The following is a 27,916-nucleotide window of genomic DNA, read 5'->3' as shown; positions in this document are numbered from 1 at the left end:
TGGTTTCGGAACACCATAGTCAGGTAAGGTATTAATTTAAGTCACATAACAAAACCAAATACCCCATAGAAGGTGCCAGCTTTCTAATAAGAAAAGAATCATCAGTATCGGTTCATTCTGTCGAGTCGAGACCTCAGGTAACACACAGAAAAATACTGTCGACTTCTTCTCCAGTTATTTAAGTCGGTTGACAATTATCTTAAACTGCTTTAGATCGAATTGTCATGTTTCAAAAGTATATAATATAATATTATAAGATGGGCCTAACGAAAACTACGAAATTTTGAGTCTCATCTTAAGGTAATCGAGGTAAAATAGTCATATTTGAAATAATATTAAGAGCCACAATGCGGAATACGGTTTTATGATCCTATTGTAATTTGCAGAATACCTCCTTCCAGTTAACTCGATGACATACCAGATTCAGTTTATGGTCACGAAATGAATATTATTGATAATATCGAAACATTAATAATGGAATTTGTATTGTCAGTATGCAGATATCCTGAATTGATTATAATGCATTTACAATATTGTAGATTCTTGTGAAAAGTAATAGTCAATTGGTAGTTGAGCTTATTTGATCAAACTAAATTAAATAAAACGTTTAATATCTGGAAGTAATATTAGAAATAATATTTGTATTTATGACTTGTTATTATTAAATACTAGCTGCGCCAAGCGGTTTTACCCGCAAAAGTCTGTATCCCATAGAAATATCGTAATAAAAGTTGCCTATGTGTTAATCCAGTTGTCCAGCTATCTACGTACCAAATTTCATTGCATTCGGTTCAGTAGTTTTTGTGTGAAAGAGAAACAAACATACACATATCCTTACAAACTTTCACATTTATAATATAAGTAGGAAGTAGGATAAGCTTGTGTCAGGAGTTTGTATGAAATCAATGACAAACCTTTAAAATATTATTAAACAAATTGATAAAGTCATGTGCTAAACAACAACAGTATGATCTAATCTAATGAATACCTCAAATGACTTCGCAGTAACACAGTACAGTAAAAGGCCATGCAAATGTCACATAGAATTATATTCATTATCATTACAATAAATGCCTAGGCGAATCTGCCTGTGCTGATTACATTCGACTAATCACATCGCAATAAAGCAGTCATACATTTCAAGTAAGCAATGGTTCAGTTTTAGGTATGTAATTTTTGGCTAAGTTGACTACAACTTGAACGAAATCATATTGATTCAATTGTACTGGTGATCACAGTTTAAGTTTAAACAGGGCATAGCCCCTTTAAAATCGTTCATAATTTATTTATTTTTTTTCTTTATATACAAAAACATTTACAAATTATATGCACAACAATTAAAGATAAACACAACAATTACAACATAAAACAATACAAATATAACTAAAGCGATATCCATAAAAATGAATCCCTATTTTCTTTGGTCACGCTATCACGCTTGAACGGCTGAACCGATTTCCAAAATTCTTTCACCATTAGGAAGCTGCAATTACACTGAGTGGACATAGGCAACATATGTACCAAGGGTGAAACCGGGGCGAACAGCTAGTCTATATATAAAAATGAAACATATGTGCTTTTACGGGTTAAAAGAACTTAGAAGCATTTATCCATAATATTGTTACAGTTATGATCAATAATGCTGCAATAATTATATCTGAAGCTATGCTTTGTAACATTGTGAAACCGAAGTGTGACCTCTAGACTACCCGCATGACTTCGTGTGACAGCGCAAACCACTTAGACACAGATTCTTTGATTTATTTGTTTGAGGTGTAAGGTTGCTGCTAAATTGTTTTCAAAGTTGTTTTACTTCGATGAGAAAATACATGTAATATTTGTACTTGTATGCATATTATTTATGCTACATTCCTTGAAGTTGGTTTTGGTATATTAGCTTTTTTATTGTGATGGTAGACTAAGGGCTAGCATCAAATATGTTGTACCTTTTATCTTATTTTAGTATGAAAACAATGCAGCTCTTTTACGAATTAATATATTTAAGCTAAATTAATACTTCCACTTATGCTTAATGCCTATAAGTATGTAGACAATAAAATAAAATCATATGATAATTTTATTCCATGTTATATAAATAAATTCGAGGAGATTTTTCAATAAGAGAAACAACAGGGGCGCTGTAATTGCGAGCGCTCACCGATAATTAATTTTATTGAGGCGCACTCAAGCAAGGAACACACATAGGATGGATTTATATTGTTAATGTTATTCGTATTATTTCTGGAAGCTTCATATCATATTCAAAAAGAGATAATTATTCATTTATTAAAGAATATGTCCCATAAACGTTTTTTATTTAAACAGATATATAAAACGCATTGAACTGACTGACTGATCTATCAAACGCACGGCCCAAACTACTGGACCGGTCAGGTTGATCAGGCTGTAGGATCTACCCCCAAGGGAATCAAAAAGAAGTGAATGTTTATACCATGAAAATATGTTGACCACGCGGGTGAAGCTACGGACTATAGCTAGTTGCTCGAATTGTCATAAAGCTATAATGCGAATGTGTCAAATAGGGCAGTTTCGTGCTATTTGACATTTGAGAACTACAAAAGATTATTACAAATGATTGATGTGTAAGGCGTCATTAATATCAGGGTAGCTGCCTAATTTAGAACATCAAGTCTCTGCATTTTCTCATCCTCGAGTCATGTTTGTATTTTTATTTCACAGTGAATAGATACTCGAGCCGGTGCGATGTTTCTTAGAAGTTATATTTTAAGAAGAATTTTTCTTAAGAAATTACTCGATTCTTTTCTTTATTTTGCATCAATATTGTATATATCTCTCTAGGTATATAAAAATAATACCTTATTTCCCTTGGTTACGATTAACGATAACACGATACCAATTTCCGTAGTAATATTTTTGATGTGCTAATTATTGCAATTAGAAGGATCTTAGAACGAAAATTAAAAAAAAAATTGAGCTAAAAAATTAAGAAAATTTACACACAGCTACAGCTAGTTGATACTAATAATAAGGTGTTTAACAGATCGTACAAAGATAGGACAGCGTCATCCGGTTAAGCTAGTAAAATCATATACTATTTTATCGTTATAAATTCGTTAAAATGTTCTCATTGTATGGCGTCACTTGTTTATTTCTTAAGATCTGGGTAAACTCTGGGTTCGTAGAATTGTTTGTACTACTGAGTCTTTCTAAGTATACTAAGACATAAGCTGATCTTCAATACAATTTTAATCCACAACTTGTCTTATCAGATAATTGTATACCTTGTGCCTATGTTCATAAACTCTATTATACATATTATAACAGGTGGTTACTTATTTTGATTAATGAAATGTAAACATTTGCAAAAGCGTAAGAGCTCGCATTCCGATACCAACAGTATACTTCATAAATCTCGACTGTAATGATTCTCCCCAGGGCTACATGAAATATGACCGCATTAGTAAGACTTTATTATACGTATTTCATAATAAATGTATAAGATATGAAAATCAAAATCTTGTTATGATACTCATTTCTTTATTTGAATACTAGCTGCGCCCCGCGGTTTCACCTGCGTAAGTCCGCATCCCGTGGGATATCGGGATTAAAAGTTGCCTATATGTTATTCCAGTTGTCCAACTATCTACGTACCAAATTTCATTGCAACCGGTTCAGTAGTTTCGCATTTATAATATTATATAGTAGAATTTAGTGTCATATATATGAATCGTAAGTAATAGTAAAAATGCGAAAGTATGTTTATTAGTTCTTTCTTTCAGAATGCATCGTAGCGGTTTTATGATGACTTTAGTGTCTGGAGATAGTTTAGAGGCTAGAGTGTGACATAGACTACTTTTTAACGCGTGGAAATAGCTTATTTTCTCTCTTTTCAGTAATTGGGGAGCAAGTCCTACTTATATCCTTCCTACTATAATATCATAAATGCGAAAGTTTGTAAGGATGTGTGTGTGTTTACGCAAAAATTAACTGAACCGATTGCAATGAAATTTGATACGTAGATAGCTGGACAAGTTGAATAACATATAGGCAACTTTTTATCCCAATATTCCTGCGGGATACGGACTTATGCGGGTGAAACCGCGGGGTTCAGGTAGTGTTAAATAAAACGGTCATTAATTATATTAATAATAATAAAAAATTTATATTGATACGATATTTGCCAATAATAATATTTATTAGTTTATGTTGTATATAACAGTCATTCTCGGTGAATCAAGGTGAAATTGTTTTTTATTTACTCCACATTACACTTATATCTCTAACTATAGTTGAACTTAAGATAACAGATACACTTAGCTGTCCTCTTTGGTGCAATCAAGACGATACCATCAAGGTTTATGTAATATGAGTCAATTATGTCAAAAGAATCGAAAAAAAATTAACCCTCCTACTGCTGCGGTCGGCTAAAAAAATCAAGCAAATGCACCAAGAAACCTTGAAAAAGTGGTAATTAATCAACGCCTTAAAGTAAAACTAAATAAAATACATTTGGGATCATTTGCAGACACGTTGCGTTTAACACTCATAAATCTTTATTAAAACAATAAAAACAAAGTAAATGCTCAGATTCTCCTTCTCCCCTACATCAACGTTTTGGCTGGGAAAAAATTTATGAAAAAATTGAATAATTTTTATTCAATACTTCTATTCTAATTCTAATTTTTTCATAGAAATCGAGCCCGCTTCTCACCATGGGTGAGTTCGTATGGGGAAGGAACCAGAAACAGAAGATCGGCAAAATGGCATTTAAAAATATTTTAAATAAAAATTAATGGCGTTTCATGTATCTATATCCTCACCTTTCCCAGCCCATTCTTTTCTTACCATCGTTCATCTTTCCCTAATTCCCTACTAATTACGGGCAACGCATTTCCAAGGGCTATACCTATGAAAATGTTCATGGGCGGTAGTGGTCGTTTACCAGGTGACCCATCAGCTCGGGTGCCTGCCCTGACGAAAAAAAAATTCATCCCCTTTAACATAAATCTTACATTTATCGTTTTCAGTTATATCGTATCATAATATGATTACGTCTTCAATTCTAATAACGCTGTGATGACGGCATAATGTAGTCCTTATTATAATGATGACGTCATTTAAAGCTGCGTCACTTAAGGCTACAAGATAGATTAATACGATTTATATAAAAAAAGCACCAATACGAATTGCAAACGTTCCAACGTTTCTGGATAACGTGGATTAATTATTGAATACGCTTGCATAGATGTTACACAAAAGGATTTTATTTGGAAAAGTTAACAAGTATCTTGATAGTGAATAATTAGATTATAACATAAATTCTTTTCAACAAGAATAAGGTCACTAACGTCCCTGTGGAAGAGGTACCAATCCAAATTCTAAAATGGAAGCAATTGACAACTTCTTATTAAAAAAAAAAAAATCGGCGAGGTTAAATGCTCTAGAAGTTATCAATATTCAAAACCAAAAAAATAAATACATTCGATTGTCGGTTGAAAATAAAGCGGATTTGATAAGTTTACTGACAAAAATGCTTGGCCACAATTTTATCTCTATTATAATATGAAACGCTTTAAGATATCCCAATCTAAAAACAATACGTAAGTCTTCTATATGTCCTTAAGTTTTTGTATAAATCTTAAATTTTGATTCCTTCTAATGAAAAATATATTTTTCAACAATCAATAATACTAATTATTCTTTATTATGGCATTGTCATAGCCATAAAAGGAAATGACAGAGTTTTCCGACTCAAATATCCGGTTAACTAATGCAGTGCTTTTTATTAAGGTCTATTGTTTTACGAGTTAGGATTCGCTATTAACCCAGCTTTATCTTGACCCTTGTTTATGTATGTACTAAACACGTTTTTATTATAAATACAATGATTTTTGTACACATTTACCCTTAAAATTAAAACGTTTAATTTCTGTGCAAATATTTTACAGGGGAGATTTATAGGCGTTATTTAAAATGAAGAAGATAATGTTAATGTATGTGCTTTGTCATATGCTTTTTTATTGGGTAGGTAGGTTTTATTAGAACTTGTAAATTGTGTTCATATTATGACCACCGGAATAAAATAATAGGAAGTTACATTATTTCTGGGTAACATTGGCAACATTTTGTTAGTTATTTGGGTTAAATAGTAAATACCCATCAGCTTCGTATTATTTTGTTTTCATGCCTTTGCTGTAGAGCTTAAAGTTTTTTTTTATTGTACCAATAATAAAAAAAACAACTGAAATCTTACTTCTTCATAACTTGTAAAAAAAGGTAAGGTACCTTAAATACTATAAAAATGTAAGCTTCAATATGTACATGTCATTTATTTTTACTCACAATAATGTAAATCTTTCAGTTGTACGATGTATTTATGAATAAATGCCAAATTCCAGATGTCACATTTTTTGTGTTCGTTCATGATGTAAACATATTTTCGTATTTCGTAGAGCCCATGTATTCTCCTCAACAACGTATAGCATTACATTATTCGGCTAGAGATAATTTGTCGTCCAAGAAACATTCTAAACTCCTTAATATGGAAATGATAAACGGAAAAACGGCTAATAGATTTGAGAAACGAAATCTATAATTTTGCCACAGTTTTATAATAATTGGTCATGATTGAGGCTATGACGTGATTTTAAACTAGTTTTATTAGTAATGCGAATATTAATTCTAATATTATCGTGAAATGAGTAACTTGAGTGTGCTCTGATAAATTTTATTATCGTTGGTTTTAAACAAAGTACGTACATAATTGACTACGTACCTACTATAAATAATTATTTAAGCGTGTAACACTTAATTTATCTGTAAAGAATGTTGTTAATGGTTTAACGATCACATTTTTATAATATTTATGTCATGTTGTACCTTAAATTCTTGAGGCAAGTCAAATATAGGGGAAGAGGAATAAATTTTATCCTATAGTAAGATCATAATTGCGAGAACCAATATATATATTTTTAATATTACTTATTAATTATATAACACTATGCGCAGTACCTGATAAATCTTATCTATACTACTATTTTATTACATATTGACAAAAAATTGTTATGGTTACTTGGAAAAAAAAAAACACTAAGAAATATCCTCAAATGGCCAACATACAGTTGATTCGATTTTAATTTTTTTATTGGACTGGACTACAGTTAGTTTCGACTGATTTATTTCGAAACACATTGTACTTTTTTACTATTCCAAAATCCCTTTTAAAATAAGAATGACTTTCATTTTGACCGTTCTAAATAATTTTCTATATTTAGATTTATGATTGATGACTTTTTACGAGCGGGTTTAATAGATATATTTATAAAGCTGATTTTCATTCATTCATTCATTCATTTATTCAATTTTCAAACTGAAATGAATGTTTTAAACCCTTATCGCTGGCATATGTAACGGTCAGTAATATGAAACTTTCCTTAGTAATACTAATGAAGGCCAAAAAAAAAACTTTTTACATGTGGCTAATAAAAGCGACTACGGTTGACTTTTATATCATTACAAGCTGCGCCCCGCGGTTTCACCCGCGTAAGTCTTCAACCCGTAGGAATATCAGGATAAAAAGTTGCCTATATGTTATTCCAGTTGTCCACCTGTCTACGTACCAAATTTCATTCCAATCGGTTCAGTAGTTTCTGCGTGAAAGAGCAACAACATACACACATCCTTACAAACTTTCGCATTTATAATATTAGTAGGATACATTTAACTTCAGATTCAACCACATTGCACACGTCTGTACTATTAATCGCCTTAAATATTTCTTTGGCCTTTTCAACTAAGTTACTCCAAACTCCTTGACCAACTTTGAAATATTTTTCACTTCCAGAAAGGAAAATTACTCGTCATTAACGTAGAGTATATCTGTTAACTGCACTGAGATGCTAGTAGTAACATAATTTGCATCCTCTTTTGAATCGTAAAGTCAACCCAAAAAAATATTATTATTATATATATCATTAATATAATTCAAACAAATATGTCGTATTTGTTCATTTTACGTCCAGAGTTAGTAGTAGTGTGTTTACAGAGAATGCTATTAGCTCCTAGTTGGTAATAATTATGCAAAATTAAATGGAACAGGCTAAACCACTTGATATTTTCAAGGTGAAGCGCCAAACCCATTAAAATCTGTTGTATTAAACCAATGTGTGATCAGTGATTTTTTTTAAAGAAACGGACGTTTCTACACTAATATAAAAGGAGGCAAGTACATGAACAAACATTTCAAATTGAACAATTTAATTTTTTATAAGAACATGAAAGAAAAAAGTCGTTTCTTTATTTTGGTATTGTGACCATATTGTGTAAAAAAATTCTATTTGTTTACTGTATGTTTTGAGAGATTAAATAAATACGAAAAATTTCACATCATTTTTCATTTTTGACCAGATACAAAAAGAAGTTCTCAAATCTATTACTATGAGATTTAAAGTATTAATATCAGTAAGTTTTTTTCTTAATCATAACTAGCATAGGACAAAACGTATTATACGTATTTCCTGACTGTATAAGTGACGTCATTTGGCATTTACGACATTGCAATAAATGGCTTCTATTATTTTTGATCTTCAATAGTTTTTATTAAAATAAAAAATTAAAAAACGAGTAGGTAGTTAAAAATTTAGAAATGTTGTCAATTTTAGATAAGTCGTTTACTGATGCGTATAAATATAAAATAACTAGCTGCGCCCCGCGGATTCACCCGCGTAAGTCCGTATCGCGTAGGAATATCGGGATAAAAAGTTTCCTGTATATTATTACAGTTGTCCATCTGTTTACGTACCAAATTTCATTGCAATCGGTTAAGTAGTTTTTGCGTGAAAGAGCAACAAACATACACACATCCTTACAAACTTTCGCATTTCTAATATTAGGATATTAGGATATATTGACTATAGAAAATCGTAATTAAAACACCACTTAATAACAGAAAGACCTGAAAACCCTAAACTTTGTATAGTAAATCAATTATTAAACAATTACGAGTGGGTGCGTCTTATATAATATATACTTAATATATCGTCATGTATGTGTGTGGTAAATAGTATTTAATATGCGCGGGCGCAGTGCTATTGGCTATATGGCTGTGCTGACTATTGATAATTCCGATCAGTCTTTCTCAAAATGTTACGAAGTGCGCACGTATGTCAGTTTGTGGTAAAATAAAGCGCGATTGTGTGTGTGATTATAAATTAAAAACGATACCCCGAAGTAAAAGGAACACCAGTGGATCTTTATAGCTTTGATTAAAGTATAAATACAAAAGAGAAACGCCATTGTAAAGTAAATTCTTCCGGCTTGATTAACATTTAACGCTCAAGGTATGTCTGCTAGTTATTTATGGATTTATAATATGTCTAAATCGTAAAAAAGCATTTGAATTGTAAATTAAATTAGCCAAACATATTTAGTTTTAACCATTGTGAAAATTGTTGTTACAATTTGTCACTCGTGCAAATATTTCAAGTGGATATAATAAATAAATCTATCTATCAAAATAAATCTAAATAAGTTTTATTCACGTGAGTCTAAGATATAGTCGATGATACAATTAAAAACTGAAATCAAAAAGACGCATCTTCATCTTTACATTTTGCAGTTTTTTACCGTTATCCTTTTGTAATAGTATTTTTTTCCTCTATAAAGAACCTTGATGTTAAAGAGGTAAGGTAATATTTTGCATAACAGGCAGTATTTGCTTTTCAATAAGTAGTGTAACGGTTTGGCAAAAGTTTTTCTCCATTCTCGTTGGTCTCAAATAACAACAGTACATTCACAATACATCTGAAATAAAGAAAAAGAGGCAGGTGTAACGATCAAAATAAAAAGATAAAAAATATTTTGTTTTGTTATAGATGAAGCAGTTATTAATATTTATTGGAATAATTTGTGTATTAACAATTGAGGCTCGGAATGTTCAAGAACCCGAAGCCGATTCGACAAACGACGACTCTGAAGAAAATGCACTTCTGAAACATATTAAAGAGCATGCAAGTAGTCAAATGCGACACAAACGACGTTCAAGACAATCGCACTATGATTACTGGAACCCTTACCAATACGATAATTTTCGAAGAGAATCCGACAGGCGCCAAGATGATATGCTTGCCCAGATATTTAGACAATTGGAGGAACTATCCGCTTATGTGAAACGTCCTCCACCTCCACCTATCTATATACCATATCCAGTGATATACTCGGTGCCACAATACAGGCCTTGTAACTGTAAACCTAGCAAAACGAATGTAACATTTCCGGATAGGCTTCCTGAAATGGAAGACGAAAATCAAAATTGGGGCCCGGTACCAGAAGACGCTCCTGAAGAGGGATTTGATAATGATGACGATGGCACACGTCCAATTATTTTAAAGCCTATTGGTACGAATCGGCCCTCACAAGCTAATCAACCCCCTTTGGAACATGGCAGCAGTCAAGCTGGGGTAAGTTCAACAGTTATAATTATCCCATATGATTAATACCACCATAACGGTCGTCACTGAAAACCAGTGTTACAGAAACTCTCCCTGTAACTTACATTGATGTGGGGACCATTTTGGCATTATCACTTACGCTTGTATCTTATAAATTTTTGATTTTCTGCTCATTTCATTTCTGTTTTGGTGCTAAATAAAGGTATGTCTTTGTCTATGTCTACGTCTATGTCTAAAAATATAATACTCCGTGTATTACCAACCTTTGGAATAAAAGAATCATATATCAGACACTATATTTATACTGTAATTCTACATTTAAAAATGTGTTGAACGATTTTACATGTGATGTACCACAGAATAATAGGTACCATCATGTTTCTTATCTTATTAGCAAAGATTGTCCACATTGTTTTGTAAATATTTTTTTTTTATTTAAAACCTCATGTTTTTCAGATCGATACCACGACGCGAGCATCAGTTAAGATGCCTGGAATGTGCCAAGCTGCTGTATTGTTTTGTTGCAATTTAGAACAACAGCAAAAGTGTTTTGAAAAATATGGTTGTCAAAAGTCATATAGATCAGGACAGGCCTGTAGGCTGGAAGTTATAAAACGCGTTATAGCAGATTTCACTGAAGCATATTCTCCCAACAACTTGAGTTAAGAATATGTATTGTAGTCACTTATCAGTATTCTGTTTATTTAAATAGGGCATAAGTAAATACGAGTAGAGTACAATGAAGTGCGTATTGATGCGCCTGCGTGAGTTATAATAAGGTAAAGTCATCGAGTACTTAAACCACGAAGTCAAGCCTTTTGTTATCTATTTCTATGAGAAACTTCACATGAATTGTAATCATGTGACGATTAACATAGCAGAGCGTTGAAAGAATTGCATCAATTGCTTTGTACTACTATTCTTTTTATTTATTAGGAAATTGAGATTCTTCTCAATTTACCAACAAATATTGCCATAACATAATTTATCTCTTTTTTTTTATTTTTGTAGCAATTTACATCATATTTAGAATGAAATAATCGTTACTTATAGAACCATTAATTTATTGTCCTAACCAATGGAGAAAATCGTAAGAAAAAATTGTAACAATCAGGTGTGATTGCATTTTCAAATTAAATATATGAAATATCTGAATATTGTAAGTAAAAATATTGTTCTATGAGTTATATCTAAACTACGAAATTACCCATAGCATTTATGTTATTTTAAGTACTATTTTGTACCTAGTTTTATATTGGCAGCTATGTTCCTAGTCTTAATAAAACTTACAAAGAAATATGTTTTTCAATAGCCTTGTCATTATGTGTTTGTGTTGACCCCAGCGTCATTATTAATATTGTAAATCTTAATATATAATTCAACACGTATATACTAGAAAATCTAAATATACTACAGTAAACTAATAATAGTTAATGACGTACGAAATATCCTTCAAATTTAACGAGTGAATAATCCACAAGGTAACCATAATGAGTTAAACATTTCAAAGTATCTAGTATCCCGATATCGCTAAATGGGTTTGAAATAATGATTTTGCTTTATATTTATCCAAATATTTTTAAGCACGCTATAACAGATAAATATTTATTTTTAACAAAAAATATAACCGTCTTTAAATTGTCAGAACTAGACTAAATTTAAATGGGAACACATGGCAGACACCACCAGCTTTCAAAATACAGAATCATAAAAATCGGTTCACCCATTAAAAAGTTACGAGGTAACAAATACAAAAAAACAGTCAAATTGATAACCTCCTTTTTTTGAAGTCGGTTGAAAAAAGAAGTTAAAAAAAGATGTCATCCTTTTGCCTCAGGTAATGGATAATAAGAGAGAAAAACAATAACACAAAGCGTAAAAGTAGTAACTTAGTAGTAAAAATGTAAATTCTTAATCTTTTATTTTATTTGCTGGAGAGTTTGTTTATTAGAACGCGCTTATTTTGAGTCTATTGAACCGATACCTAAAATTCTTTCACATTTAAAATTTGCTTTTGTATCTATACAGCATTGCGAATATATTACTGTGCAAGTAATATATTCGGAGTGCTGTATATATAATATATTCTGTATACATTAAATAATTCATAATTTATTATCATTTTTGTTAGTTAGTTCTGAACAAACAGTTGAATGATTCTTGTATACCTTAGAAATGACATCATCTATACCCATATACACAACATACTGGCCAAAAGACGTGGGTTGAAGGTTTGGATTAAAACAAAAACAATTGAACTAATTCGTTCAGTTGTTTTTGCGTTTATAATGTTACTCTTAATTAACTTTTAATGTTTTTTCAAACACATGCACATCTGAAAAAAATTGGCTTTTAAAAAGATTAAAAGTTAATTTAATGTATTGTAATAGGTTCTATTTTTTGGGTAGTGACAAAAGGTAATGACAAAAAAATAACGAATGTTTTAGAACATTTACTAACGGCAAAGTTTAGCCACACTGAAAATGATTTCTGATGGTAATGTGCGATTGAATGTATAGGCAAACCATTGTACACACAGACTTCTTTTTCTTCTTTTTCTTAAATGGCAACTCCCGATTCCACTGAGGACGGATTCTGCCAGTGTCACGTTTTGTACAGATAGAGGTTTTTAGTGTCGTTTTAATAAGAGCTTGTAAGCGTACTCTGTGCTAAAGAAAAATCACGGGTGAGATGAAAATCTCTGTGTACACACAGTCTTTAGTCTCTTTATTTCATGACAACATAGATATGCTATCGGTATAGCCCCATCTAAGGTTAGCTGTGTTGGTGGGTTATCTGAACTGCTCCATAAATAGGTGGTAAAAAAGCAGAATAACTTCTAATAAGTGACATTACAGATGTAACAGCCAATATTGAGCCCATCTCAACTTCCAATAGAATTTCATTTTAAGTTAATTTCAGTTGTGATTGTACCTACATAATTCATTTTAGAGAGATTCAGCTTCAATGCAGCTTTTCTATCAGGACAAAGCTCGATTATTTTTTTTAGTAGCAAGTAGATTAAAATTCACATCCAACAACGTACAATATATTTTGCCACATATACAGACAAAAAATCAAGACACAACCGCTTCCGCTTGTATTGTCCTTCTCGGCATCTATTGTTCTTATATTATCTGCTTTGTGTATATGATTTATATGAATTGGCCAGTCAAAATGATTGCTATTTGTAAAGATAATCCCGCTGTCAAGATTACCAAAACATTTAGATTCTTAAAGTTTTTCATTTTTATATTGCAACATCTCGTCTCAATACAAAAAAGATATCTTTTATATTATTATTAGATTTCTTTTCCCGATACCCCACAAGATGGTATAGTCTAGCTGGTTATTTTTTATCTTACGAGAATGTATGCCAAGCCCGCCTCGGAGAAAACGTAAAAATCGCAAGAGCTTTGATGATATTATGCCTAAAAAAGCCGCGGAGATGCGTAGATATTTGATTGGTCTGGAATTCATTTTTTTTACTTTTATGATTGTAATAAGCGTCATTAAAACGTTCAAAAGTTAATTAATTGTTTCGTACGAGACATGCATATTTACAATTTTTGTTATCCATGAAATAATTTTAATGTATCTTCCCGCAATATTGGGACTACAAAAGCACAAGTTATATAATCCACAAATCACATACATACATACATCACGCACGCATACACATTACACTGGTGCGTATTATGCTAGGAATTAAGAATATGCAATTTAATAAAAAATCTACTGATTGATTCGATATAACAGAAAATAAACGATAGAAAAATGCTTCAAGGCATTCTAAAACGTATTTAGTCCCCTTAAGTGTAAACGTGCGTGTCATCTTTCATCACCAGTCAATGCAAAAGACTCCCTTATTACATACGCAATTGTTTATCAGGCTGGGTAAAGACATACAACGATTCTTATTCGTGTTAATTGTATATTATAATAGTTCATTAAGCACAATAATATTATAATATTAATTTGTAATGTAAGAAATATTAGTTTTCGAGTAAACGTTTCGAAGTAAATAGGTACCTAAAATGGTTGGAGCATTATTAACAAAAGTATTGGCACTACTTTATTATTTCCCCGAAGTCCAAAAAAACAGTCCTTCTATTGTAGATAATGTGGTTTACATTTTATTTTGCAAGCAGATTACTAGCAATTGCAAAGCGTCATAAATATGGTGCATCATATATTTAATCTTTATGTAGCTTGCTTTTGTTTACTTTAACAGTGATATGAGTAATTTCTGATAAGTTTTTGTACTTTAATATGTGACTCATTGCTATCTTATCACGATTCATAGACGACATTACTTCCGATTTCTAATTATACGTTTGTTATTCAACTCGTTATTCACTTTAAAATTAAACCATGTCATAAATCGCTCTGATGATAATTATAAAGCTAGCCATAAACTTATAATCATATCGCGGTATCATACAAAACTTAGAAAAAAAAATGGGCAAATACATGTATCGTTTAATAACAATATTTTAATTTTGGTCCCTATGTATTTTCACCTTGAACAGATATCAAATTTCGTGTCTGTTTGAATAGCTGTTTAGCCAATGTACAATGTATAATGCATTTAAATATATAGCTATTTATAGTTATTTTCATATGAGAAGCAAATGTATTCGCATCTATGATTTTCTATGTGTATTGAAATTTCATGTTAATTCAAATGTCAAAACTTTATAACATGCGGTTTACAGTTACAAGCTGTTTAAAAAGTATAAAAATACGTTTAAATACGTGGACTTATGGACTCAAAAAGATATCGCAGTGATAAGCGGAGCATAGATTCCAACAATCGGAATGTTCGCACTTCACCTAGTGTTCGTATGTTTTTTGCAAAAATTAGTAATGTGGAGCCATATCTAACTACGGAATGCTTCGGAGACAAATAATACCAATCAATCTATTTTCTTTGTGGGTTTCTTTTATACTATCTTCCGTGGTAGGTTTAAAAATTGGCCACACTACATCAAACAAAAATACATTTATGTGTATTCTAGTATCGTATGATATAATTAATACGTTTAATGCGCTTAAGTTAAATATACCGTTGCATAAACACTTTTATAAACTGTAAAACGGATATATATGTACTTAAAAGTGCCGGGTATTGAACTTCCTCCTTTATAGCCCACATAAACTGAGAAAGCGGCTACTCTGTACTTAGGATTGACAGTTAAATACCTTGTTAGATATATGTGTTTTCCTTTCTAAGAATATATTAGATGCATTGATTAAAAAATATTTTTGTCCAATATTTGACCATTGGGACCAGACCATAAGAATTTGAAAGTAGAAGTAGTAGTAGTGCAGAAAATTCAATAGCTTTTAGCTGTCTTATTATAAAAAAATTGTCAGCGCCAATTACAGACAATTATTGACAGAAGCCAATTTACCCAATTTGCCCTTTCTTTTAAAATATAAATAGATATACAATAGTGATATAGATGGATTTAAAATTCTTGAGGAGGATTTCATTTAATAAGACTTAATGATTCAAAACTTAAAACCGGACCGAAAGAAAGGCTCAAAAATTAAAAATTCGACTCTGCACAGATTCTATTCGATAGATAACTGTTTAATTATAACACATAATATCAAGGCTACAGTTGAAAGGAAACTACTCTTAAGACAATAATTATCTCATAGAATTTGATTCAATCTTTACAGATATAAATCTGCAGATTTTGTAATTATACGAAACGTTGAACTGACCTTATATTTCAAAAAAGCTGTGATCATTATCAAAAAATTATACGGCAACACTAATCAATGCTTTACGTGTAAATACGTTTTTATTTTTTTTATGTCACATGTCGCTTGATGGTAAGCGATCACCATCAACTTTTGCTCAGTATTTAAAGTTTAGAATCGATTGATTTTAGCTAGGACAAAGCATGCCAAAGTAATATTATAAAAGCCACATCACCAAGGCCAGAGACTAAGAAAGAAAGATATATTTTCTTGTATAGTTTTTCGAAATCGGTCAGTATAGAAGCCAAATAACTCTGGAGAACGGTTTTGTCTCACCATTATTCTACGGTGGTATTAGGTGTATCCACTTACAATAACGTCACGCATTTATGGAGTTGTGCCGCGTCGTTTTTGAAGATTATATTACAAAGTGACGCACCACATGGCAGTTTAAAAGCGTCCACGAAAAATATATTAACCGGCGACATGACAAACTTCTTCCTTTTTGAACTTGGTGAATAATGAGTTGTTTCTTCTATGGAGAGTACATTCTGATATCGTGATGATCTTCTAAAAGTAGTCAATCGTAGTCTAATTTATATATTCAGTTAATGAGGCGTCAAATAGAAGTATATGAATGCTAGTGTTACCTCACGCTTTCCGGTCCTTTCCTATTCCTCATCAAACTTCCATTTATTTCTTACGTTTTAATGTCGGCATTCTAAATAAAAGATATCACAAAAATAAGAGATGCAAATTTTGCTAGAGCTATATCTCTTAAGTATAGTGTTTCTCTAGTACAAATATTGCCAGGCCAGACATAAGTATGAACGGTTATTAGCTGACGTTAAATATTTCGTGTTTTTATAAAATTTTGCATGGTATGTCATCGTCTTATCAGTAATCGTAGAAGCCTTGTGCACAAGGTCACCTGGTTATGAATTCGTCCATATCGTTTTCTTAAAATATGTTAGTATTTTCTGTGTTTTCTGATATGAAGTAACATAGAACGCACGTATATTATTGTGATACATACATTTCAATATTAATAAGAGCCTCAGAATAAAAGCAGGAAAACTTAAAATACCTATTAGCTATTAGCTTCCTGTCTATATGTATATTCTTTAATTTTTTTGGGCAGTTTTACACTTTGTTAAGTGTTGAATTCACAAAAATGGAAAAAAAATTTTTGAAAACAGTTTATCACAGAAGAGTAAATCGTGTCACGGTGTTGCTCGCCAACAAAGGCTTATTGAAGTTCGAACTTCCTCTTTGACAATAAACTCCTTTATTTGTGCCTGTGTTTTGACAGCCCTACATATCTGCGTTTTGGCAATGTATAAAATTAAATAAATTCTTACGTAAGGTTCGTTACTTTAAAAATTTAGTGACTGATGGCTGTATGGAATAGTCTTTTCACATTATATAGAAAAATTGATTGCAATTGATTTAATAGATATAAAAGACTACAAAAAAGAAAATATACAAAGTTGAAGAAGTTTAGATAGGAATATTAATTTAACAAACCAAACATTAATATTATGTTAAGGTATACGCCTATATTACATGAAAACAAATACTTGAAATATATAGGATTGCAGGATGAGACGTAATTATTTTAAATTATTTGATTAGTAATTTAACATATAGTGTCACAAAACATCGCTTGTTAGTTCTATGGTTGGCATTTAAAGGCATTCCATCACCAGCAAGAACTTGTCGCCATTAAAGGTAATTTTATTGTCTCAGTAAACTACTAGCACAAATTAATAAATATTGCAATTTTCGTATTATACATGCTCAAAGTGTAAGTCGAACAAATTAATTTGAATCATTAAGACTAATGTGGTTTGTTTAGGACAATAATTAATATTTATTTACCTCTTGGTATTCTCATCACGTCACATTTAACGAATAAAACCCAAATGGGTAATGGGTACAGAAAGGTTATCACAAGGAAGGAATTTTATATCCTTCAGGAAAGATCTACCTCAATACGATGACATGAACAAACTACGACTTTAGGTGTATGCGTAAACGTTAAACTTAGAGGCTAATTATTCTAGAATATTAATATTTACAGAGAAATATACTTACCTAGTTCTTATATTCTAGACATCGAGAAGCTTGTATATAAGTTACCAATGGTATAGAGATACAAATAGTTACCATTAAGAGAACATCTCTTTTTTTTGGGCGGGATTAGTATGTTAAGTATACTCTGACAATATAAAGTCGAGGAAGAAGTATTCATTTAAATCATTGATTTGAATGTACTTATATCGGGAACTGGTTTGATTTACATTTTGGATAAGATGCTTAAAACAAAAACTGTTGTTTTTTATCAATTTTTTTTTTATATTTTAGCGACTTTTTTAGTATATTTCAAGTGAAATAAGTAAGAATTTCACATTATTTTTGTTTGTTACGAAAATCATTTATCCCTAGGAATGACCATCATTATTTATGTCAATATCAGTCAGACTATTCTGTCGGTTTATCTGGCTGTCTGTCTAGCTGTCTGTCTGCTTGTCCTTCTATCTGGGCTATATCTCGAGTAGGCTATATATCTATATAACGAGGCTATATGTTATAAACCATGGTCGTGATAAAAATCGAGGTTAAACAATGATAGACACGGTCATAAATTGGATGAGTGGCTTATTCCTCTTGCTTCCTCTTAACTTATTTGTACGGCACCCTCAGGTCTGCGAGTCCAACTCGCACTCGATCTTTTTTTTCGTAATAATATAAGTTAAGATAGAGATAAGTTGATTTATACATTCAAATATTTTCAATCACGTTCCATAAGTAGAAAAACGTATATTTTCCTTGTAAAATAACTCTTGAGAAACAGTTCTGTTGATTTAAATTATACAATATTAAAAAAAAATATATGGAAAATATCCTTAAGTAGGTATGTGCAAAGCGAATAAAATACCAGACTGATTTACATGTTAAAAATATATCATGTTGGCATCTGCATCCACATCGTCCTGATTACAATAATATTACTGTGGTCCGTGAAAGAAATTATAAATTGAAAGAATTCGGTAGCATGCAAAAAATTTAAAATAAAACGACGTAAAACAAAATTATTTTGATATTTTTCTTAAACTGTATGTTTACATCCCTAACTTCGCGCAACTGTCATTCATCGCTTCGCTAATGCGTTCAGGGTTTCTATAAAAACTTAGTACCCATACGGGTGACTAAGCTCGGTGGAATGCCACTCAGGGAGGCTGTGTACATCAGTTTTAAGAATTTTTCTAATAGAAAAAATGAGAAATGCGCTGGGGGTTTAACGAGAACTTTTACGTAATAAGCGTTTGTAAAACTATAATTTCCAACGAGCAAAAAAAAAAATTACCTATCATAAATTCCAATTTTCATAGTTTGTTTAGGTTAGGTTAAAACAAAAATCACGTAAACTTCTATAAGTACCTATAAATAGTTTCTCAGATTTATACTTTCATTGCCAAAACATACACGGTTTCTTTACATCTCACAACGTTGTAAAGTGTTCTTTCTGTTTTCTATCAATTCTCAACTCTACACTGTTAACAAATAACCTACGCCAAATTCTTTGAAGGTCGATGTGAATTAAAAATAATTTCCATCCAACGGTATATACGTCATATATTTAAATTATAATGTTTCCAGGCGCCGCTCATAAACTATCCGTTTGATTCGCGCAAAGGGATCTCAGGGCAATGCTATGATATCAACTTCGTTTTACGGTGTAAAAAGGGTGAGAGGTCATTCACTCGTGGTCTTCGACATCATATGGGGAATAGTGTTGTGCTGCGTATGTTTAATAAAACTCTATAGCAAGCGAAGCTTTGGAAGCGTACGAAGAACAGAGTACCGTTGGTAGTAGTTTTTTTTTTTTGACGGTACTATATGGAAATTTAACTTTCCGCCCACTTTGCCTGCTTAGAAAAAGCAAACGACAGTTCCAGTTTTCCTTGCATAGCTCCCGTAAAAAAGATAAAAACTATTATTTGTAATTTCTTGGGGCTCAAACTATCTGTTTGTATCCTCTCTACAAATTGCATCCAATCGGTACCGTGGTTTAGGCGTGAAGAATAGACAGACAGACTGGTAGAGATTATAAGGCCACCTACGCATATAATTTGTCCATCTCGCATGTGTGTGTGAGAACACCACGTCATACGCAATGATTAACTAATAATGAATAGATCATTTTGTTTAATAACATTGGCTTGAGATATTTAATATAAGCTTTAATTAGACCTAAAAATAAACGCGGTAATAGAATACATATCTTCGATCGGACCTTTCACCTTATTGCCTCTGAAACCCTACAGAAGGACACGGGGCTTCTGCAATGAATTACATAATAATATATTTCATTGATAATATTAACTTCCTTTAATTAGATTAGCTGTGTGCCTCTCTGTAGATGATAAGTAAGGGAAAATGGAAAGTAATGCCTGGGAATAGAAAATAGGTTATTCAGATCTAAATATGTGCAAAAATAAATTAAATAAAGTATTAAAAAAAAATATTTATACAATTAGATTTCTCGCTTTGGAACCGCTTTTGAAAGATTAGGAAATTAGTTTCTACACAGGAGAACCGACTGGAGCAACTGATCCTTTTTAAGTTTGGGAGGATAAATTCAACGTAATCTGTAAAATAATTAATTACTGTAATTCGATAAAGTAATTTTGTAATAATAATTACTCCACGCTAAAGCTAAATTGAATATCTTCAAACATTTTTGAAATAAAAATAAGTTTATAATTTGAATTATAAACCTAAAAATGAAATTCAATCAATTTGAAATTGTCCCTGATTCTTATTCTCTTGAGAATAACAGCATTCGATCCTTTATTAAGTTACAAAAAAGTGAAGTCCCGTGTCCCCTACTGGAGTATGGGGCAGATGATATACATCTGTTTCACTGATCGATTTTCTTTATGGACAAGTAGGTGATCAGCCTTCTGTGTCCTGCCAGACCGAGACATTTTTTTTTTTTTTTTACTGTCCCCACCGGGAATCGAACCCCTCGGTTCTACGCTCACGCGTTTACCACTACACCAAGGAGGCGTCAAAAATTAAGTTACAAGATTAATTCCAAAAAACTCTGATAAAATTGAAATTTTCTCTCCTGTGTGCATTTATTGGCGCCTGTATGTGTTATTGATATTAATTAATTATTTCATCAGCTAGAAATTGCTCAGAAAATTATGCCAGGTCTTCAAATGTTTCTATATTAATTATATGTATGGTCAAAACCGTAGAATTGAAGCAGAAAGTTAGAAATTAAAAGTATAGGTTTATATACTACAGCATAAATAAAAACTTTCATATATTAAAAAGTCAATGACCTCTGCATACAATTTTACAATAAGAAAGCATAACTGGTTTTGCACGTCGTAACAAAATCAGTTTTTATTCCGCTATCATTGTACCCATATACATAAAAAGAAAAGGTCACGAAAAATATGATTATAACAAACCAACAATTAGTAATGAAACATACATTAGACAGATAACTTTTATTCCTATAATTGAACTACAGTTCAATTTCGAATTGTTTCTATATCTATAATTTGATTGATGATACACAACTTGTAAAGCTTTCAATTAGAGAACAATGTATGGACGACAGAGTTGATCTTGAGCAAAAGGCTTCAAAGAGAAAGTTTGAGACTCATATGTGAAAGCAGGGCAAAGTAGGTGACGTGTCTTGGTCAACCTGGGCGACAAGTGCTTATGGACAATCTTAGCAATAATTAACTCGCCATTTATAACTGTATATCTGTATATAAACACGTTTGAATTTCCATCCTCAATTGCAGTTAATTTTATAGCATTTAATAAAACGTCTAAGATAAATGAAGCAAATTGAATAAAATAAATGTGTCTTCCTTCCACAACATTGTGAAATGTTTGAGTAATTCTGGACATTCTTTACGCATAAGTGTCATTTGAAAAAAAATGAGAGAAAGAAGCCACTCGATTGTATAGTCCTGGTCGTGACTGGTACTCACCGAAAGGTAGTGGCAAGATTTAGCCCTAGCGTGTTATCAAATATAATAAGCCATAAATATAGCAAAAGGTAAACATTGCAAGTGGGATAGCAACAATACGCAAATGCATTCGGATTAAGAACGCACAGCTTGCCTCATTGCTAAAATTAATTTTAAGCTATGTACCCCTCAAAACATTTTGGTATTTCCTGATAAATAAAACACAACATGCATGCGTAAATTTATTGAGTTTTCAAACATTTCATTAATATTGCTATATTATATAACTATATGCAAACAGACGGTTCATAACAACAATTGTTACATGATATCTATTTTAATTCACTTGTTAACTTTACTGTTTGTTTAACATTTTATAAAAAGTCGTATACAAAAGTAAAAAGGCATTTTATTAGTGTCTTCGTTGTAAATTATTTTTTTCCAAAACGTCAAATAATACAATAATAAAACGTCATTTATCAATCAAATTTTTATTGAAAATGCCGTAATTTAAGCTTCAAATCATTTATTGTTTTTTTTTTTGAAAAACAAATATTTCTTTGTATTCATCGATTTGTAAATGTCCAAAAATATACGTATTGAATATTATAATTTTTCAAATACTGAAACAAATCCATTCACTAGCACGTCTGAAAGATGACCTAGCGAACAATGAACGAGTCTTCAAAATAAAAGCATAGGTAATTAATGAAATTATTGCATAACCAACATTCAGAAATCCAGTTATTTTGATAACTTCCTACCAATTTAGATCGGCGGAAAATACACTTAAAAGTTTAATTAAAATTAACCGAGGCTTATAAAATTGCGGTAAAGACGCTGGAAACATTATAACGACCTTTTTATTGTGCATTCGGATAATATTTTTCTACTAACAGAGATAAATGTTATAGATCTATATGAGTGTATATGAACTTTGATGCCATTTATTTTATATGACCAAGAATTTTATGATGCCTTTATTGAACATAAAATTTGCACGTATTCTTCAATTAATCGTCTTGTTATGATTGAAGTGATCTCTGACTAATCATGCGAAAGAAACTGTATGTTCTTCTTTTTTACACCTAAACCACTTTTACGATTTGAATGAAATTTAGCACTAAGATAGTTTGCAGGCCTTAGACAAAGGTCTCGGGAGAAAGGATATAGTACAGATTTTATCCCGGAAATCCCATAGGAAAGAGAATTATAGGGGGAAATCCCCGGGACTATCAAACTTCCTTTGACGCTCAGGTTAGGCGGCGGGCGGAGAACGAGAGATTAATTAAATTAATTTTATTCATTTTTCATCGCATAATTATTATATATATATAATTTCTATATTTAGAAATGAATAAAGATATTTTCCATAATATTGATTGCGCATATATTTTATTTATACGGTAATAAGCTAATAATCAATTGATCGATAAAATGAAATATCTGCACTAAATATTAAAAAATGTATTTAATTTCAGAACTTAAAACATCTAAGAGTCTAACATTGCCTGTATACAATACACATTTAGAGATTGCTACAGCGAATGTTTCGAAATATTCTTTATTCACACTTGAAATTTGGTTACAGAGGCTAATCTTAAAGGATTATGCGAGAAGCACCAAAAAAGCGTGTGTGAAAATTCGAGAGAAAAATTCTACTGGACGGGCTTCCAGTGAGGGTGAGAGGACATATTTGGAAACCGGCTAGGCATCTTACATCTTATATGCAACATATTTTTTTTGTGCATTTCTGTATTTGAACATCGATACCCACTCTAACATTTTCAATGTTGCCAAATATATAGTAATATCTACTACGTAATAAGCAATTTAGCATAGTCGTTTAATTTTAATTTATGTTTTACCGTGTTATCATATTCGCCAACAACATTTGTTTTGAAACATCAAATTGTTGAAGAGTCGTTAGATGTAATGCAAAACATAAATGTTATAACTAACTGTAAAAATTAAGTAAACAACAAACTTCATTCAGCAGCTGTATAAACTCACGAGCAAACTTTGTTGAAGAAGTTATAAATGTGTTAGCAGTGAAATGCTATATAGGGTTTATCAGGCGTCATGTATCGATAAAGTTTATGAATTGAGCCCTTTTAAGAGTTAATAGGAACTGAATAAGGCGCATCTGCACACACCAAAGCATTTGATAAAAATAGAGTTTTTATAACGGAACGACTCGTTCATTCACTGCACTACCATTCGCAAGCGCACTTGTGGTGTAAAAGCCAGTTTGTCGGATGTGCGTCGTCAGTCGAATATCTAATATCACAAGGAGCGAATGTTCTTTCAAGCTTTTGAAAAATACAATGCTTTGATTAAATAATCAAAACAAACTCGTGTTGTTACTATTTTTTTAAGTGAACGTGTTAAGAATATTTTCGTATCTTGCTTGAAGGTAATGTAAAGGTGAGCAATGTGACATTTTTATTTAAATATTTTTATTTAAAATAAGCATTTATATTTTATTCTATATTCAACATCTATAATCCAACTCCATAACCGTTTATTTACCTTTTTGAGTTGCGTCTTTTCTGATTTCATATAATTAAAGTGTCCGTATTTGAAACGTGATTTTCCGTAATAGAAACAAATTTAACACGCTTTTATTATCTTCTCCTGTATGCTTGTATGTAACCAAGTAATCTAGAGTCGATTTTAACCCACTTTTTTTCAAACATTTTACACTTATCAATGATCGAACGGAGGATCGAACGGACAATACAATAATTTAATAAGTTTCTCTTATTGTCTTGATTAGGATCGCCAGTATTAAATAAATTCCACACAAGCGTGACAATGTAGTTGATTCTGTCATTATAGCATATTTTTAGATTTATTTTGGTAATAGTATTTGTTATTTTTTTATTTAATAAACGTAAAAATTCTGTTTATCATAAACTTAATTACCTATTTGGCAATTAGGTTCTAATAATTCATTCATAATCATTAGTTATATTTCGAGTTCCAACAATTTCCTTTATACATACATCCCTACAGTCTGTATATTTGCGTTCATGGGTTTCCCGATTTCCTGTCGGATATCTAGGTATATGGTCGAAATACACGGTTTATAGAGCACAGTTACTAAATTTTGTGCACATTATGTGTAAGTCTGATACCAGGCTCCAAATCTTTGACGTAAATCATATTACGTAATCTAAATAAGTGTATCTTCATAAGAGTATGTATTATCATTTTTTAAGAATAGTATAATCATAGTAATAACAGACTTAATTGTCCTTTTGCGTTCATCAGATCAATTTTCGTGATTAAATATAATTCATACTTATGTTTCAGAGTTGTAATGAGAACATTAACCTGGAATGGAATAAAGTTCTTGATTTTTTAGCACTAAATATCGTTTTAAACAAAAAATATTTGGGTCAACACAACAATATATCAGCAAAGGTTAATTGTTATGATATTCACATATTCATGCGTTTAGATGGAGCTGTTTTGTTTCGTAATAGTTTTATAACCTTGACTGACGATTTTTATGAAATAATCGTATATTTTTAACATTAGACGGTCGGGTAGTCTAAAAAGTATGTATATATTCAACAATACCTAAATTTCTAGAAACATATTCACTGGATTCAATATATTCAAGCAGAAGCAATTACATTTGCGGCAATTATATCATAAAGAACATTACATTTCGCACACAAAAACCATACGATTTCATAATTTTTAACGTTTTAAAAAATGAGGAGGTTATCAAATCATGAATTATTTGTGTTTACTACCTCATATCTTTTTACTGACTGAACCGTTTTTTATGATTAATTATTTTTTATTTTTAAAGCTGGTTCCTCCCATGTAGTTCCAATTCGGTCTATTCACCCTATTCTTAACACGGACAGTATTAATTGTATACATAATTCTAATTAGGAGGACAGAATATTTAACTAAAATCCGCTTTAAATACCCTCAGAGGTTTATAACTCGGTATGTGTTAATTCTATTGTTGAATTTTGAAATAGCATTCACACATCGAGAACTAAGCGAGGAAACATTATGAAGAAACCGGTATTTTATACAAAAAACTATAATGTGGACAATGGTACCAGCTCTGTATGATTGTATTTTTAACTATTTACAAAAGAATAATCCAAAATTATTAGTAAGAATTCGAACTGTGCCCATAATTGTGATATCTCAATATCCATTAGGGTGGTTTTTAATCATTAAGGACTGTTGCGTCAATCTGGAAATACCACTTTAATTGAATCCACGTGCCATATTACTTGTAAGATACAAATAATTATACGGTATGTTATGGTGTAAGTGTAAATTAATATGTATGTTATTAAAAAAATTCAAGATATGTATGTACTCATGGCACAGATAGATAGGTAGGTAGGCATAAACTTTGTATTATTTTAAACCACTAGGTATTATAACCAGTAGGTATTATATAAAAATTTGATACCACAATAGACGATTTTTGATTTTGATAGCATTTATACAAGATTTGAAGAGTGTATTAGGTTTCAAAGATTTACCAGTAATTCTATACAAAATATAAAAGAAGCTTTGTTGACATAGTTTGAATTATTTTGAAAAAAGCCGCATGTATATGTAACTTTCATCAAATCAAGAAAACAATTGAGTAATTATCATTTGTAAGAATAAACATAGCTAAAAAATCTGATCAAGACTTTTTGTAGCTGTTTCCAATTTTTCTAATGTTTATGAGAAGGGAAATTAAAATATTTTTCAGCGTTTTTCTTTATTTTCTTAAACAATGTTGTAAATCAACATTTTAATTTTGTATAATTTAACGTTCTGATTCACTTAACCAACAAGCAATGAGCCATAATAACTCGTAATATAATTTCAAGTCAAATTTAAAAGCATTTTCACACATAACATTGTTTGTTCCATGTATTTTATTAAGTTTCTAGAGCAATTTAGATAAATAATAAAAAATACATTTTCAAATAAATTACAATATGTTATTTCTATATTCAATTTTCCATAAGGCTTACAACAAATCGAAGGTTAATCGCTGTAAAAAATATTTATAATCATTAACCTTTATTTTAAGACATGACTAAAAATCGTGACAAAGGATCATGTGTGTGCTCTAAATCATCTTTTTTCATCCTGTTATAACTACCTCAAGCGTAGGTTATAAGATTATTAAAAATGGAAGTAAATTAAAAAGATTTAATACTTATATTACTGATAGTAACGATACAAAGGTATCGTTTTTATTTTGAGTATAATAATGTGACACTTTTAATGAACCAAGAAACTTAAGACTCGTTTGATTTAGTTTAATTTTGATATATATTTTACAATAATGAGAAGTAAAAATTTGCCTTAGACGACTACGAGGAAAATCATTTCATCATCAGACGAATTTTAAATGACGGGTTTTTTTTAATAATGTAGGTATTCGATTTATCATTCAAGGATCATAATGGCAATGTTTTGGTGTAACTTTAACAAAAAATAAAACATTTTTTAATATATTTATCTAAATGGAAGAACGCAAAGGTGACAGATTGTTCTAAAGTCCATTACGTAAACAACACTTATATACAATTAAACTGTAGAAGGCGAAAACTACTTGACGAATTTTAATGAAACTTTTTTTGTTATATAGATATTGATCGACGGCAACATACTGACTATACTTTATTTTGAAGAATTTACGTAGGTATATTAAAATTTGTAGAACTATTTCGTAATATAGCTATCAGACCTGAGCAACAAATCTATTATATCCTGGTTAGGTAT

General features: G+C 31.0%; 2 protein-coding genes across 3 annotated transcripts in view; both read left to right on the top strand.

Annotated features, from left to right (window-relative positions):
• The first annotated feature begins 9,078 nt into the window (after positions 1-9,078).
• LOC119840424 lies at positions 9,079-11,727 on the top strand. Its single transcript, XM_038367035.1, has 3 exons — positions 9,079-9,320; positions 9,855-10,439; positions 10,887-11,727. The coding sequence occupies exons 2-3, from the start codon at positions 9,855-9,857 to the stop codon at positions 11,094-11,096; spliced, it is 795 nt and encodes a 264-aa protein (XP_038222963.1). The 5' UTR covers positions 9,079-9,320; the 3' UTR covers positions 11,097-11,727.
• A 12,628-nt stretch (positions 11,728-24,355) lies between these two features.
• LOC119840493 overlaps positions 24,356-27,916 on the top strand; it is a 76,888-nt gene continuing 73,327 nt past the window's right edge. Inside the window, exon 1 of one of the 2 annotated variants that reach the window (XM_038367132.1) lies at positions 24,356-24,563. The gene's annotated coding sequence lies outside the window, so the exon portion shown is untranslated. Of the gene's footprint in view, positions 24,575-27,916 lie in introns of both variants that reach the window. The other variant, XM_038367131.1, reaches the window with a different exon arrangement.

The sequence above is a fragment of the Zerene cesonia genome, chromosome 6 (assembly GCF_012273895.1).
Source record: "Zerene cesonia ecotype Mississippi chromosome 6, Zerene_cesonia_1.1, whole genome shotgun sequence".
NCBI classification, from domain to species: Eukaryota; Metazoa; Arthropoda; class Insecta; order Lepidoptera; family Pieridae; genus Zerene; species Zerene cesonia.
The sequence above is the reverse complement of the archived record's forward strand: the minus strand, read 5'-3'. Positions and strand labels throughout refer to the sequence as shown.

Coding starts and splice junctions, on each gene's coding strand:
- LOC119840424 (XM_038367035.1), top strand. CDS start 9,855: ATGAAGCAGTTATTAATATTTATTGGAATAATTTGTGTATTAACAATT. Junction 10,440..10,886: donor ATGGCAGCAGTCAAGCTGGG/GTAAGTTCAACA, acceptor CATGTTTTTCAG/ATCGATACCACGACGCGAGC.